This window comes from Exophiala oligosperma (assembly GCF_000835515.1).
Source record: "Exophiala oligosperma strain CBS 72588 unplaced genomic scaffold supercont1.4, whole genome shotgun sequence".
Lineage (NCBI taxonomy): Eukaryota > Fungi > Ascomycota > Eurotiomycetes > Chaetothyriales > Herpotrichiellaceae > Exophiala > Exophiala oligosperma.
In genome coordinates, this window is record NW_015622821.1 from 2,724,926 (window position 1) to 2,737,755 (window position 12,830).

At 52.6% G+C, this 12,830-nt stretch overlaps 4 protein-coding genes across 4 annotated transcripts; 1 reads left to right on the forward strand and 3 right to left on the reverse strand.

Moving 5' to 3' along the window:
- Positions 1-278: 278 nt before the first annotated feature.
- PV06_05066 (uncharacterized protein) lies at positions 279-2,149 on the reverse strand (the record flags this gene model as incomplete). The annotated part of the gene is made up of 4 exons (XM_016406033.1): positions 279-586; positions 666-1,934; positions 1,982-2,069; positions 2,129-2,149. The coding sequence occupies 4 exons, from the start codon at positions 2,147-2,149 to the stop codon at positions 450-452; spliced, it is 1,515 nt and encodes a 504-aa protein (XP_016264239.1). The 3' UTR covers positions 279-449.
- Positions 2,150-2,454: 305 nt separating this feature from the next.
- PV06_05067 (uncharacterized protein) lies at positions 2,455-4,861 on the reverse strand (the record flags this gene model as incomplete). Its single annotated transcript, XM_016406034.1, has 6 exons — positions 2,455-2,996; positions 3,056-3,343; positions 3,401-3,520; positions 3,567-4,141; positions 4,194-4,568; positions 4,629-4,861. The coding sequence occupies 6 exons, from the start codon at positions 4,859-4,861 to the stop codon at positions 2,455-2,457; spliced, it is 2,133 nt and encodes a 710-aa protein (XP_016264240.1).
- A 568-nt stretch (positions 4,862-5,429) lies between these two features.
- Positions 5,430-6,525, forward strand: PV06_05068 (transaldolase; the record flags this gene model as incomplete). Its single annotated transcript, XM_016406035.1, has 2 exons — positions 5,430-6,237; positions 6,323-6,525. The coding sequence occupies 2 exons, from the start codon at positions 5,430-5,432 to the stop codon at positions 6,523-6,525; spliced, it is 1,011 nt and encodes a 336-aa protein (XP_016264241.1).
- Positions 6,526-6,989: 464 nt separating this feature from the next.
- On the reverse strand, positions 6,990-8,838 carry PV06_05069 (uncharacterized protein; the record flags this gene model as incomplete). The annotated part of the gene is made up of 5 exons (XM_016406036.1): positions 8,757-8,838; positions 8,486-8,701; positions 7,729-8,420; positions 7,238-7,656; positions 6,990-7,173 (listed from the first exon to the last, which is right to left on the reverse strand). Exons 1-5 carry the CDS (start codon positions 8,767-8,769, stop codon positions 6,990-6,992), a joined length of 1,524 nt encoding a protein of 507 aa, XP_016264242.1. The 5' UTR covers positions 8,770-8,838.
- Between the last annotated feature and the right edge of the window lie 3,992 nt (positions 8,839-12,830).

Here is a 12,830-nt window from a genome sequence, read left to right on the forward strand (position 1 = left end):
ATCGATCCACCAAATCTTTGTATGCTCCTTCAGTTGAAGACCTATTTATGTTGTGTGATAAACCAGTTTCAGTGTCAGTTTCAATACCTAACCAGGTACACAGATCTCCTGTAAACCCTGCACATATTCATAGTTCCAAATTGGAGAGAGGTTCGAACAATGAGGAGGGGCCCGGATCACTGCAAAGATGGAATTTGACAGACATAGGAGCTACTGGCAATTGTCTTCATCATATCCCGGTATAGTTTGTCAATCTCGTGATTCCTCCCCCCCCCCCCCCGGTACCGACAGTTCTGTACGAGATCGAAAAAGGGTTGTTCGCTCTACCGGCGTGGCGGAAACCCGGAGCCGAGACCCCGAGCGTGGCCGAAGACGTACGGCCGAGAAACCACCGAGAAGAAAATCATGGCCGGCAGAAGACGTACAGTCGAGCGTGACGAAGAGCAGAACTATGGCCGCACCTCGACACCTCCAAAGGTCATGCTCTTGACCGTCAGGTACTCGTCGATGCCGAGGGCGCTGCCTTCCCGTCCAAACCCGCTCTGCTTGACGCCCCCGAAGGGTGATGCAGGGTCGCTGATGATGCCTTGAGATAAGGTCAGCGGGAATGAGATGCGCGATACACGATCGAGAAAAGGTGGCCCAAAGAAACCAGAAACACTTACCTGTGTTGATGCCCACCATACCCACTTCCATGGCCTCGGCAACCCGCCAGCAGCGCTGGACGTCCCGGCTGAAGAAGTAGCCCGCCAGGCCGACCTCGCTGGCGTTGGCCATGGCGAGAACTTCCTGTTCCGTTTCAAAGGGGAACAGTGCCGCCACGGGCCCAAAGGTCTCCTCCCTCGCGACGAGCATCTCGGGCGTCGCGTCCAGCAGCACGGTGAGGGGGTAAAAGTGGCCGCCCCGTCCACCCTGCCGGCCGGGATCGGCGTCGGTTGTCATCCTGTGCCCGCCCAGGGCGATCTGCGCGCCCTTGGCTTCTGCATCCCGCACGTGGCTGTCCACCTTGTCCACGGCACGGGCGTGGATCAGCGGGCCGTGGGTCGCAGATGGATCGAACCCGGAACCAAGCTTGTACCGTCTGACGCGCTCGACGAATTTCTTGCCAAACGCCGGGAGGATCCCCCTTTGCACGTAGATGCGGTTCGCGCAGACGCAGGTCTGGCCCGACGAGCGGAACTTGCTCATCAGTGCACCCTCGACCGCCGCATCAAGGTCCGCGTCGTCGAACACGATGAACGGCGAGTTCCCGCCAAGTTCCATGGACAGCTTCTTCAGCGTGTCGGACGATTGCTTCATCAGGAGCTTGCCGACGGCGGTCGAGCCCGTGAAGGAGACCTTCTTGACCTTGGGGTGCGTGCAGAGCGCGTTGCCGACCGCCGGAGTGTTTTCGAGCGTCGTGACGATGTTGAACACGCCCGCCGGGATGCCCGCCCGCCTGGCCAGTTCCGCGAGGGCGAGCGACGACAGGGGCGTCTCGCCCGGGGCCTTGACCACCACGGTGCACCCTGCTGCAATGGCGGGGGCGGCCTTGCGCGTGACCATCGCCGCGGGGAAGTTCCAAGGCGTGATCAGCCCACAGACCCCGATGGGTTCTTTGACGGTCAAGATCCGCTTCCCGCCCACGCTGGCCGGGATGGTGCTACCGTAGATGCGAGGGGCTTCTTCCGCGAACCAGAGGAGGAAGTCGGACGCGTACTTGACCTCCCCTCGAGCGTCTGCCAAGGGTTTTCCGTTCTCCATCGTTATCAGGATGGCAAGGTCTTCGGCATTGTCGAGCATGAGCTGGTGCCACTTTCGTAGCATGTCTGATCGCTGTCGAGCAGTTGTGGCTCGAAAGGTCTTGAATGCATTGGCTGCTGCGTCGATGGCAGCCTCTGTATCTGATACGTCACATTCTGGACATGTACCAACTACAACACCAGTACTTGGATCTGGGATTGGGTCAGTTGGCTTCGGCAAAGAAGGGATCGCTGCATACCTGTGACCTCAAATGTCTTCCCTGATTCGCTAGGCACCCACTGACTGTTGACGAAGGCACGGTCGATAAGAAGACTTTTGTCTTTCAGCTGTGACGCAGGTCAGCTCCATTCGTCAGCCAGCCTGACACCCTTGCACTTATACTTACCGGTGGTATTGTTGGAGCCATGATCCTTAAATCGACGTGTTGAGTTGCACTTGTTATGTTTGTCCACCTTCAGAACGCCTGCATATGTATTCAGCCTGCCTGTTAAATGTCGCGGAAGCCGTTTATGATGACGAGTGGCCAGCAGAGGTTGATTGGAACTGATATCGGCATCAACACAAGCTGTGGAGTGGTTCGGTACCGAGTTTTCGGATGGACCGAATCAGGCGCCGGTGCCGGCAAAACGACAGCGGGTCTTGGCTCGGGGTGGCAAGAATACCACTTCGGAGATGCGTCCAGGCTCGGGCGATTTTTCTGGATAACTGGCCTCACTCATATCGATAGTCCTGAAATCCCATGGGAAGATCGAAATCGAAGACACTTGCATTGCCATTGTTCGGCAGGCCAAAAGAACCAATCGATGTACCATCTAACAGCCAGCTTGAGTCCAGATTGCTCCAGTTCCCTATCCAGTCGCGATAGTTATTGATGTTTGGGTCCTGGTCGGTTTGTGTACCGAGACGCATGTTGTCGCCGCCATGCTGAGAATACACTGCGTCATAGCCAGGGGGATTTTGAACAATGTGTGATCCCTGGTCCCCCTGTGGTCGTGTAAAGAATTGAGGGATACGCCCATCATGATACGTCGAATGCATGTCTTCTCCAGTGACATTCTCTGAGCCTCTGACTTGATTGTTGTGTGGTACGAACTGGTTACTTTGCGGAACTGCCATCAACAACCGGATCACATGATGGAAATTCTGATGAGGATGTGTCTGCAGGAGTTTCGCAACCTCCTTGGCCACGGGTTCCAGGCGGGATTGTTCAATAAGTTCGGGCCTGAGTTTTGACATTTTCAAGGCAAGGACACCTGCTACCAGTTAGTTTCCAACACCTCACTCCTTACCACTCCTTCCATTCGAGACGTACAAGTGAAAGCGATGGTCAGGGCAGTATAAGTAGGGGCCCATTTTAGCTGCCATTTGTATGCTGGGCTTTGTACAAGAAATGACAGTTGACTGAACATGACCCCCATCACGTAAGAAAGTATCTCAGAGGCGACAGAGTCCAAATTAGCTTCACCCAGGGTAACCGAGCTCTCTGTAGAAGAATTTGGCTGAATTTTTCGCAGGCCAGCACAGCAAGTAAATGTTTTCGCGTATTCTCTTGACATGTACAGGCTCGTACGTTGGAAAGATGGTTGAGGATAACCGATATCTAGGTAGGGTGATTAATTCGCTTGTCAACCTTCGAGGGGTTTCTGGTTTATCGTACCTGCAAAAGTCTTGTCCCAGAAGGAACACCATGCATCGAACTTTTGGCTGGTCGAACGGATCTTGGCCATCACAGCGGAAGGGGATTTCTCGGATTCCTCAATTTCCTTCTGCATTTGGGCTAATACCGTTAGCCAACGAGTCTTCTGATGCTAGTAGAAACAAACCTCGCTGGATTACCAGTTCCACAAGAGAGACAATTCTAGAATCTGACGCATTGGCAGCTGGATGTCTTGCAAATGCCCTCAAAGTCTCTGCTGAGATGGCTTCGATTCGAGGACGGCGTGCCGTGCCAGCAGCAATCTCCCATTCAAGGAACGACGCCATCAGCCATGTCCTTGCTTGACGTGCGAGTCGCCTTTCTGTCTTTTGAGTATCAGCCGAATGGGTGCAGGGACTACGCAGGAGTTGCTGCAGGGCAGTTTGGAGGCCCAAGACGAGGGCCATTTGTATGGCATGGCCAATGGTAAACCACGTTCGTTCCGAAAAGGCTGCAATCAAGGTCATCGCTTGGACATCCTCGATCACGGGCACACCAATGAACAAGGTCTCAGCTGCCAGGCGGCGAGCCTCGTTCTGGGTGACTTGTCTCACGTGGTCCGTGATGTTCGCTGCCTCCTTGACTCGAGCCGCGGTGGCCAGGACAACGGCGAAGCAAAATGGCGAACGAACGCGCAGAGAATCAAATGTGTCCAGGAGCGGATCCAACATCGGCAAAAAGGTATTGTTTCCGGTTATGAAGCTGTGCCCACTCTTAGCCATGGCCCTCAAGACGACCAGTGTAGAACTCTCACCTGTTGAATAAATCCCTGGCCAGCGACTCGTCAAGCTCTCCCTCGGAGACAAAATCGCGAGGCTGCGTGACAGACGGGAGTAATGTGGTCTGCTCCAGGTCCCAGCTCTGACCGCCGGAAGGCCGAGGGGTTTCTGGAGTCATGGCATGAATGGCAGTCACCGGAGCATCCAGATCATGCGGAGCCAGTGCGTAGGGATTCTGAGGCTTCCCCGCGCTGGCGTTACCTCTTGTGGCCGCATCTTTGTCAGCCTGGCTGTTGATGGGCGTTTGCACTTGTCCGCCTGAAGGCTGCTCCGTCGGAGCGTCTGAACCGGAGGTCTCCGGGGCAGTCTGTCCGCGAAGCCTCAGGATCTCGGCTTCCAACTCTTGGATTCTGGCAGAGGAAGTCAGCAACCGGTGAGAACATTGGTAGGGAACAGATCAGGCTTCCAACCTCTTCTGCTGTTGCTGGCCCTCGGTACTTTTGTCAAGTGTTGGTTTTTTGGGCCCAACGAGATCGAAGACGCATGCAGTTCCGGCGGTCTGGCACCGCATGCAAGGAGCTTTGCCTTCGCAGCGCATCTTCTGCCGCCGACATGTTCGGCAGGCCTTGAACGTCTTTTTGGCCGGAGTGCGAATTGGTCCCACGAAATTATCCGGGCCTGGCGATTGAGACTGCCCTTCCATTCCGTTTCATGGCATGTCCGGATGAGACTGGCGCAGATACGGCTAGAGGTCAGCGACATACAGGTGATCAAAAGTTTAGTAGAACATCAGTCCTTCCATGCAGACGCTCACAGAAGCCTCGCTGCCCAATCTTTTCAAGGCTATTGAGGCTCTGGAAAAACCGCGACGAATGTGTCATGACTTTGCCGAGAATCGGAAAAACGGATCAATGTTGATTCGGCGCCGGGTGGGTCGTCAGTATTAATCTTTGCGCCGATTGGCCAGTGGTGCGCTACTCCAAGATATTCATGCCTTTGAAGGTGACGCTTCGGAGCCATACATCTTCTAGATACTAACGATTTCTAAAGCCATCGGGAATTTTTCGCTGGAGCAGCTACAGTCCACACTAAAGCGCGACGTCTTGTAAACAAGTTAGGTTCAATAACCGAACTCCTTCCAGAAAAGAAAAGAAAAGGATGGCGAGACACACAAGTTCCTTCAGCACTCGGATATCCCATTGCTTGCCATCCTCGACAAGCCACTCCTTACCTTTACTCTTGAGCCTTGATCTGCACGAAGACTACCCATCATGGCCCTCGACAGCTTGGAACAGCTTAGAAAACACACCACCATCGTCGTGGACAGCGCCGACTTCGACATCCTGCCGCAGTACAAGCCGCAAGATGTGACGACCAACCCTCTACATATCATGACGGCGACCAAACTTCCCAAATTCAACTGGATTCTCGAAAAGGCCGCAAGGTACGGGCTTGAAAAGTCAACGGAAGCTGCTGAGCAGGAGTCCGCCGCCCTGCTGCAGCTGCTGGTGACGTTTGGCGCAGAAATCCTCAAGCGCATCCCCGGACGGACGTCGACCGAAGTCGACGCGATCCATTCGTTCGACAAGGACGCAACGATCCGCGTGGCGCGCGAGATCATCGCCATGTACGAAGAACTCGGCATCTCCAAGGAGCGCGTGCTCATCAAGATCGTCTCGACCTGGGAAGGTCTCCAGGCCGCGAGGGTCCTCGAGCGCGACCACGGCATCCACTGCAACATGACGGCCATCTTCTCCGTGCACCAGGCCACCCTGGCCGCCGAGGCAGGGTGTACCTTGATCTCGCCCTTCGTGGCTCGCACCACGGACTGGTACTACAAGAACCGTCCCCAACGGGACTACACCGGTTGGAAAGGCCCCGGGGTCAAGCTCGTCGACGAAATCTTTAAGAGCTACCACTCCAAGGGATTCAAGACGGAAATCATGGCCGCCAGTCTGCGCACCATGGACGAGATCTCCAAACTCTCGGGACTACAGCTGATGACACTAAACGCCGGTACGCTGGCGGAGCTAAGGAGTGAAGTGGTACCCATGACCAAAAGCCTCGATGCGGATAAAGGTAAGTCAGTAGGAAAGAAGTGTTCGGCCATTCCCTTTGAATCTGTTGCTGGTTCTGTCATCACTGCTAACATATCATTACCTAGTATCCGCCATGGCCAACGGACATCCCAAGGACATCAAGCCCGTCTTCCTCGACAACGAGGAAAAGTTCCGCCTCGCCATGTTCTTGGACCAGCCGGGCACCGATAAGCTCGATGAGGCCATTCGAATCTTCCTGGACGCTGGAAAGGAAACGACGGCACTACTGAGGGCGAAGATGGATTCGTTGGTGAATGCAAGCGCATGAAGTGGCAAAGTGCAAGTGCATTAAACAACCAGAGCACAAGTCGATAGACGGGGTAAATGGGTATATATGTGGCGCATTTGGATAGGCATCATTTTCGTCAGATCGATAATCAAGTACATATTGTCATGACCCCTTGAATCTAGAGTCCCAACCTGCCAATATTGTATTGTACTCCGTAGTCTATCTGAATGTTGGCCAGTGACGGCCTGATTATGCTTACGTCCCAAGTTACACCTCCTACTTCCTCAACTTTCATAACCACCCTCGCCTTCGAGACTCGTCGACTGCAAAGTCCCAATAATAGTGTTTCGAACGATGTCAGGCTACGGGCATTAGTTGAACTGATTGAACTCATGATATAACGAGCTTCATTATTGGCGCAACTGGCTTTGTGTTTGACCAGGCAGTGACCGGCTACGTCCTATGGTTATTCTATTCTACGTTTGGAAATAGCAGGCAAACATTCATAGAGCTATGGACAGCCGCGGCGTGACCTTGACCCACAGCTCTCCTGGACTGCTATTGAACCATTCGAGGGTATCCAGCTCTGCGTTTGGGTCTACCAGCTCGACATGGAACTGGTTGAATATCGACGCAACGGCGATCTGAAGTTCCATGTAGGCGAGATTTCGACCTACGCAGGCTCGGCTGCAACGACTGAATCAGTATCTGAACAACATCGTAATCATCGCAGGTAAGGAAGTAAACTCACCCTCCAGTGCTGAACGGGAGACTGAATTTCTTCAGAGCGGGCAATTGCTTCTCATCAGTCCAGCGTTCAGGCTTGAACTCGAACGGGTCAGGGAACAGGTCAGGGTCATGGTGCACCGACCAAGTCGGAACCGACACGGTGGTGTTGCCCGGAATCTTCTGGCCGGCGATCACGCAGCCCTGGGGAGGTGTGATCCGAGGCAGGCCAATGCCGACGGGAGGACGTTCTCGGAGTGCTTCATCGATACAGTTGCGGAGGTATTGGATATCTTTTACAGCATCATTGCTGCAGACCTGAACACCCGGGGGGAACGCTGAGATTATTTCCTCCTGGAGTTTTTTCTGGGCCGCTTGGTTGCGGGCCAGGTGATACATCAAGCTCGTGAGCGCGCTGCCAATGGTATCGTTGCCTGCATTGAGCTGGGAAAATTTGTTAGGTATCGGGGTGAAACAATGGCATTAGTCGTTGCGACTACGGGACAAAACACGTACCAGGGAGTTGGACTCTGCAATAAGCTCACCGAAAGGCATCACATAGCCACCGGGCTTGCGGTTAGCAGCCATGACCCGCGACCAGATGTCGTGAGGAGCCGTTTCCTCGGGAATCTCTTCGCGTCGGCGGATGCGATAGATGCTCATGTTTGAGAAGTTGGCGCCCATCTTCGCACCGTACGAGCAGTACAGAATGTTCTTTTTCAACCATTTGGCAAGATCCGTACCGAGGTAACCGACATTGTTGGCAAACTTGACTCCTCCAAGGAAGGATGCAATGGCTTCAACCTGGTACTGCTTGCCTTCGGGCGTCTCTGCGGTGCACGTGTCGTTTCCATTCTCGAGGAAGTTGAATGAGTTCCCAAAGACGACGTCGCCAATAGCATCGAATGTGAACATGTGGATCCATGGCGTCGCATTGAAGCCGTTGTCACCGCATTGCGCCTGCAATTTCTCCAACCTATCAAGAAGACTCTGGACTGCTTTGATGACATACCCCTCATACTCGGCGACCCCCTTGGGTGAGAAGCTACTCGCAATCGTCCGCCGCTTCCGCGTGTGCTCTTCGCGAGATCTCGTGTTTCCTGAGCTTCGAAAGGGGCCAGCAATAGCATCGTAGAAGACATCCTTGAGAATGTCGGTAGCGCTGTGCGAATAAATGTCGGAGAATGCTTCTGGAGAGCTGAAGGACACTGTGATTTCGTCGGTGTCAACGTCCACCCAGGAGCTAAAAGCAGCATAAAAAGACGAGACATACAGTGGTTTGGCTCAACTCTGACAATAGGACCGAGACGTTGATGAGCTTCATGAATCGCCATGAACCGCTTCATCTTCCGGTTGTGCCACATCGACCATAATGATGTGATGCCAGAGAGTCCGGCGGAGGGATACTTTCGAAGCCCTTTGGGGTCTAGGAAGTACCTTGTAACAGGAATTCCGACCGCACATAGCACCACGAAAGCAAGTAACGTTGCTAGTAAGGTTAGTAATGAACCAGAATAGTGAAATGATTTGTAGAGTAAACATACGAATGGACAACATGTTGAAACGATCAACGAGCGTGGATTGGCGTAGTTTCCGTGGCTTATCCTCAACCACAACGACTTCACGGTCTCATATGTGAAGATGTCTTTGTCCTTGGGAGCAAACACAGCAGCGCTCTAGATATTCCATCCTTTGTAAGGTCATCTCAGTGGCTTCGGGCACTACATTGGGGAATTGAACTCGACTGCATCACGTCGATTCCGGGGCTCATGATGCTCACAACAAGGTCGGCGCCGGGGACTCCCACTGAACCCAACCAACGCATGCCCGACTAGTCTCGCAGAACGTCTCGGATTGAAGTCACCAAGACTACGGTGTATACTATTGCCTCCGTGGATGTATCATCATGTCCTGTTCCTCGCCCGGCTCCGGTAAAGTCGCGACCGGCGCCGGATGGGAACCGAAGGCTTCTCACTCGGGTGAAGTCACTGTATGCAAAGATGTCACATCTAGACACAGGAGCAAGTGAAGCCAAACTGTAGCTTTACCAGTAGATCATCTCAAGTAGTTGAACTTCTCTGAAGTGAATGAAGAGCTGGATGCTAAGGAAAGATGCTCCTAAAGACGTGAACTGGGAAAACATCCGAGGCAATTCACGCGCCGTGCACGTGACACGAGACAATATGTGTGCGATGCATGAATGTTGTGAGATATTCATATAGGTATATTAGGAGAGATGACGTGTGCTGCGCAGGTGTAAGAAGTACAGCACAGTTCTCACGGGTCACGATTAAGCTATAACTACGTGTCGAGGTGTCCCGCAAGTCGGTACTTATATCACTCAACCACATGGCCAGCTTCACTACGGAAGACCATGAATTAGAATCATCCTCAGCGAGGAGTCTTGGTGGACGACCTACGGCTGGAAAAGAGAAAGGCGAGGCTTGCAGGTTCGAACGCTGAATTAATTTGGATAGAGTCGGGCGAATAAATGATAGGCAAAGAAAGAAGGATGTTGTTCTGCAGACTCACATGATAGCCATCGGGAAGAGTAACAAAATCCACCACAAGAAATGGACAATAGCCTGTACGTCCCCCAAGAAAGGACCCTTGAGGACCCTGTCCGACAAATCTTTAGTGGGGACTCTCGGATAATACCCGTTGCACTGAGGTCGTACTCCGTACTGTAGATGGATTCTTCTTCCGTACACTTTTGTAACGAAGGAGGACTTCTCCGATGGACGACAACTGACAAAGAACCATGTGGCTGTTAGGACTGCTTGTCGGTCTTCTTTTTGCTGTTGCAACAGGCCAGGAGCCAATCTACAGCCCGGGCACAAGACTTACTGTCGACGATGCAAACTACTTTGTTTCGTCTCTAGTTGCGGGGCACCTACCAGATGACTGTGGCCTATGGACAGCCTCGTCAGATCGTCCGGGGGAGTACGTTGCGGCAACCGTCGTAGAGGCGGAAGAAGCCTTGGACTCCAGCGGTCTTCAGGCCATCATTTCGACTTACCTTCAGAACGACGATGTGTTTACTGAAAGGTTTCTGACGTGTATGTAATGCTCCTGTTCTGACCATTGGCGACAAAGGCTGAAGCCAGGCCTTTTCTTCTCCTTATACTTACAAGTCCATATTCACGTTTCTCGGTACTGACATATTACCGGTCCTGGGTAAATAGTGCTCATCATCACTGCAAAGAATGGCACCGTCGTCGAGAACTTTACAGGTCAATCACTCATCAAGTCGCAATGCGTACTTACAGGGTACCTGGGTGATGACACTACCATGCCACCTGGACCATACTTTATCTCGACACACAAACGTACCCTGCATGTTCCGTACCGCTTGTACGTAGACACTCAAAACGCCTTCACAACCGGCGTCGTTCCGTCCACGGATAAGGACGGCTTCACCAACATTCCCGTGGCAGTTGCCGCCAGTTCTTCCACCACGATTGGCGTCCCGTCGCGTCTATACTTTCGAAAAACCGAAGAAAAGCCACTCGCTGGGGTGCGACTCGGCGTCAAAGATATTTATGATCTCAAGGGACTGAAGACCGGGGCGAGTAGCCGGGCCTATTTCGATCTCTATCCCGCTAAGAACAAAACTGCTTCTGCTGTGCAACGCCTGATCGATGCAGGCGCAGTCGTCGTTGGCAAGATGAAGACTTCGCAATTCGCTGCTCCGGAATTCGCGAGCCTGGCCATCGACTCTCAAGCACCTTTCAACGCCCGAGCAGACGGGTACCAGGAACCCGGATCCTCCTCTTCGGGCGGCGGCGCTGGTATGTCGGCGTACGACTGGCTAGATATTGCACTTGGATCAGATACGGGCGGGTCGATTCGTGTTCCAGCCTACGAAAATGGTCTTTATGGCAATCGTCCATCACATGGTTACGCGGACCTTGACCATGTCGTCCCCTTAGGTCCAGAATTTGACACTGCCGGCCTGTTGGCACGGGATCCTAACCTTTGGAGTCAAGCCTCGCGGGTTCTCTATTCTGGTTTGACGGAGAATTACACTACCTACCCAAAGAGAATACAGACATCTGGGCTCTCGAACAGCACAGAGACATCACTATCGCCTGTAGACAAGCAGATCCGCGAATTTGTCCAAACTCTGAGCAGACATCTGTCTGCGGATGTTACACAACTAAACTACACAGAACGCTGGTCAGATACTCGTCCAGCGGGCACCAATGAAGTTCTCTCCACCTATCTAGATACGACTTGGGAAGTCCTCACTGCTCAGCCACAGCTTGAACTGGTGCGAACTCCCTTTTTCGCAGACTACGCCGCCAAATACGATGGACGGCAGCCTTACGTGGATCCTTCACCCCGAGCATCTTGGGACTGGGCGCTCTCGCAGAACCCGAGCGTTGAAGACGCCAGTTTGCGAAAGGCCACGTTCAAGGCATGGTGGAATGAGCAGATCATGCCTACGAACGCAGAATCATGTTCTGACAGTATAGTTCTCTATGTCTCAAAGGACGCCTTGGGAGCGACCGGCCAGCCATCATATCGAGACATTCAGATACCGGGGTTTGGGATTCCGACCGGTTTGATGGGTGGTCTTTTCATCTCCCCAATGTCGGGAGTGCCGGATTTCGTTGTGCCTCTAGGACAAGTCCCGTACAATAGCTCCGTGACCAAGCATGAGGAACAACTCCCAGTGACTATCAACATGATGGCGGCCAAGGGATGTGATTTGATGCTTTTTGACCTGATAGATGAACTCCATCTGTTGGGTATTCTTCCCCGTGTAAAGACTGGGACGTCTATTTATGGCGGACGAACATACCTTTGAGATGTGACGAGGCAAGTATTGCAGAATCTAACCAGCTACCTTCCCACTCGTCATATCCGTGGGCGTCCATAGATTAAGCATAGTTTGCTCTTACTGACTGGAATTAAACCCATGCGATGCCGTAAGTGGCAGCAAGCTCAATTGCGTACTGAAATGTACATTTGATATCACATGGCCCTTTCAAATCTGAGCCAAAGACCCGGTCAGTTCATGCTTCGTACCTGATTATCGGGTAGTAAATTCGGCTTATTATACCTTGTCCAGGGCGAAACACGGATGTTCACGAAAGGTGCTGGATCTCGCACGTGTCTCGGTGGAAGGAGAGATTGTCCAGTTGCTTGTCTCTGCTTACTCCGTTCAACTTGACGCTATCGACTCATTTACAGTCTCGATCAGTCGAGCAAGATTTTTTGTATTGTCTTGCAGATAAGGGCAGCTTTTGTTGGTCTTTTTCCATCTTCAATTCGTGCTGTTGGCTTTGAGCTTTTGAGGAAGTCGACCGGCGTCCTCTATATTTTGGTGCTAGACGGATCCAAGAAGGATCAATGAATAATGGCCCTGACAAGTACTTCATACAGGCCGTATGACAAGTAAGGAAGAGAATCATGCATCTTGGTGTCCCTGGTAAATCAATAGTAGCTGGACGTCACGTGTGTCAAAGATGGATCCTCCGTCCCGCCTTTTGCTCTTCAAAGGGTCTTGAACCCAACCATTTCAAACACCGCGATTGTCATTGCCCACATTTCTCATCCACTTGTTCTATGCGACTCTACCGCCGACTGTTATGATATGTAGGTCAAGACAT